Source organism: Egretta garzetta, unplaced genomic scaffold, assembly GCF_000687185.1.
Source record: "Egretta garzetta isolate BGI_Z169 unplaced genomic scaffold, ASM68718v1 scaffold241, whole genome shotgun sequence".
Classification (NCBI taxonomy): Eukaryota; Metazoa; Chordata; class Aves; order Pelecaniformes; family Ardeidae; genus Egretta; species Egretta garzetta.
In genome coordinates this window covers 1,179,655-1,180,642 of record NW_009258675.1, presented here as the reverse complement: position 1 = coordinate 1,180,642, position 988 = coordinate 1,179,655, and the positions used below count along the sequence as shown (strand labels likewise).

The 988-nt window shown below is 52.8% G+C and overlaps 1 protein-coding gene across 1 annotated transcript in view; it reads right to left on the bottom strand.

The window, feature by feature from the left end:
- The window catches only part of MRPL35 (mitochondrial ribosomal protein L35), a 3,163-nt gene extending 2,566 nt beyond the window's left edge, over positions 1 to 597 (bottom strand). The window contains exons 1-2 of the mRNA XM_035888645.1: positions 486 to 597; positions 23 to 270 (exon numbers count right to left, since the gene is read on the bottom strand). Of these exons, the coding sequence (XP_035744538.1) occupies positions 23 to 270; positions 486 to 597 (360 nt within the window). The remainder of the gene's footprint in view (positions 1 to 22; positions 271 to 485) is intronic.
- Positions 598 to 988: the final 391 nt, after the last annotated feature.

Genomic DNA, 988 nt, shown 5'->3' with positions numbered 1-988 from the left:
CCCCGGCCTGTGGCCCCGGTACCTCACAGCCCTCCCCCGGTTTGACCGCAGCCGTGTCGGTAATAACGGGGCTCCCGGTGAGCAGGGTGACGAGCAGCGACGGCTTTCGGGTGGGGGGGGCCCCGCGTCGGGGACCCGTCAGTCCCTGCAGTCGGACACGAGGAGGAGAGAGTGTGCGATGCTGGGGCGGAAAGTGCCGCTCGGGGGTGTTTTCTTGGAGCTTTGCCCTTCCTCGTCGGTAGGGACGAAGACGATAACACGCCTCGGAGCCTTTTTAAAGCAGTCGGCCAACGTTCAAGAAGTTACAAGCGTTTATAGGCAACGTTGACTCCTCTGTGAAGGCCCCAGCTTGTATTTCAGGTGTCTGCTTAACAGTAATAAACCCCAATCTGATTAGATCACTTTTATATTCTACTCCACGCTCCAGTATTCATTACTCTGTTCACACCGTTTGGCAGAGAAGCAGCTGTGCCTTCAGCCCCCACCGGCTCTGTAGCTGAGAGGTAACCGCTTCGGAGCTGGCACCCTTCTCCACTGCGGTGGCTGGCGTATCCTCTGCTGCTTTATAAGGCTGGAGAGTTCTCCGGGCCAGGTCATCTGATGCCCACTAAAATAAAGCTCTGGGTTTGCAGGCCTGGGAGTTGAGAAGACAGAAAACAGGCTTCTGCAGGTGTTTATCGCTTAGGGCTATCTGCATGTATTCGGTCTTTAAAAGAACGTGTCTAGAACGACTGTGCAGCGCTGGAAAAGCCAGTGTTGTGCCTCACGGCTCGGAAGCGTGCCTTCAGCCTGTTGTCCTAAAAGCGGATTTGTGAACCGGTGTGCAATAAGTCAGTCGTCACACGAGCCCATAAACGTGTGGCAGAAGAACTGCGCAAACACGAGGTGCCACAGCTCTCTGGAGTTTGTTGTCTGTACCCTTCCTGTTTGTTTCCTTACTTCAAAAAATAACTTTTTTTTTTTTTTTTTTTTTTCTTTTTTTTCTTTT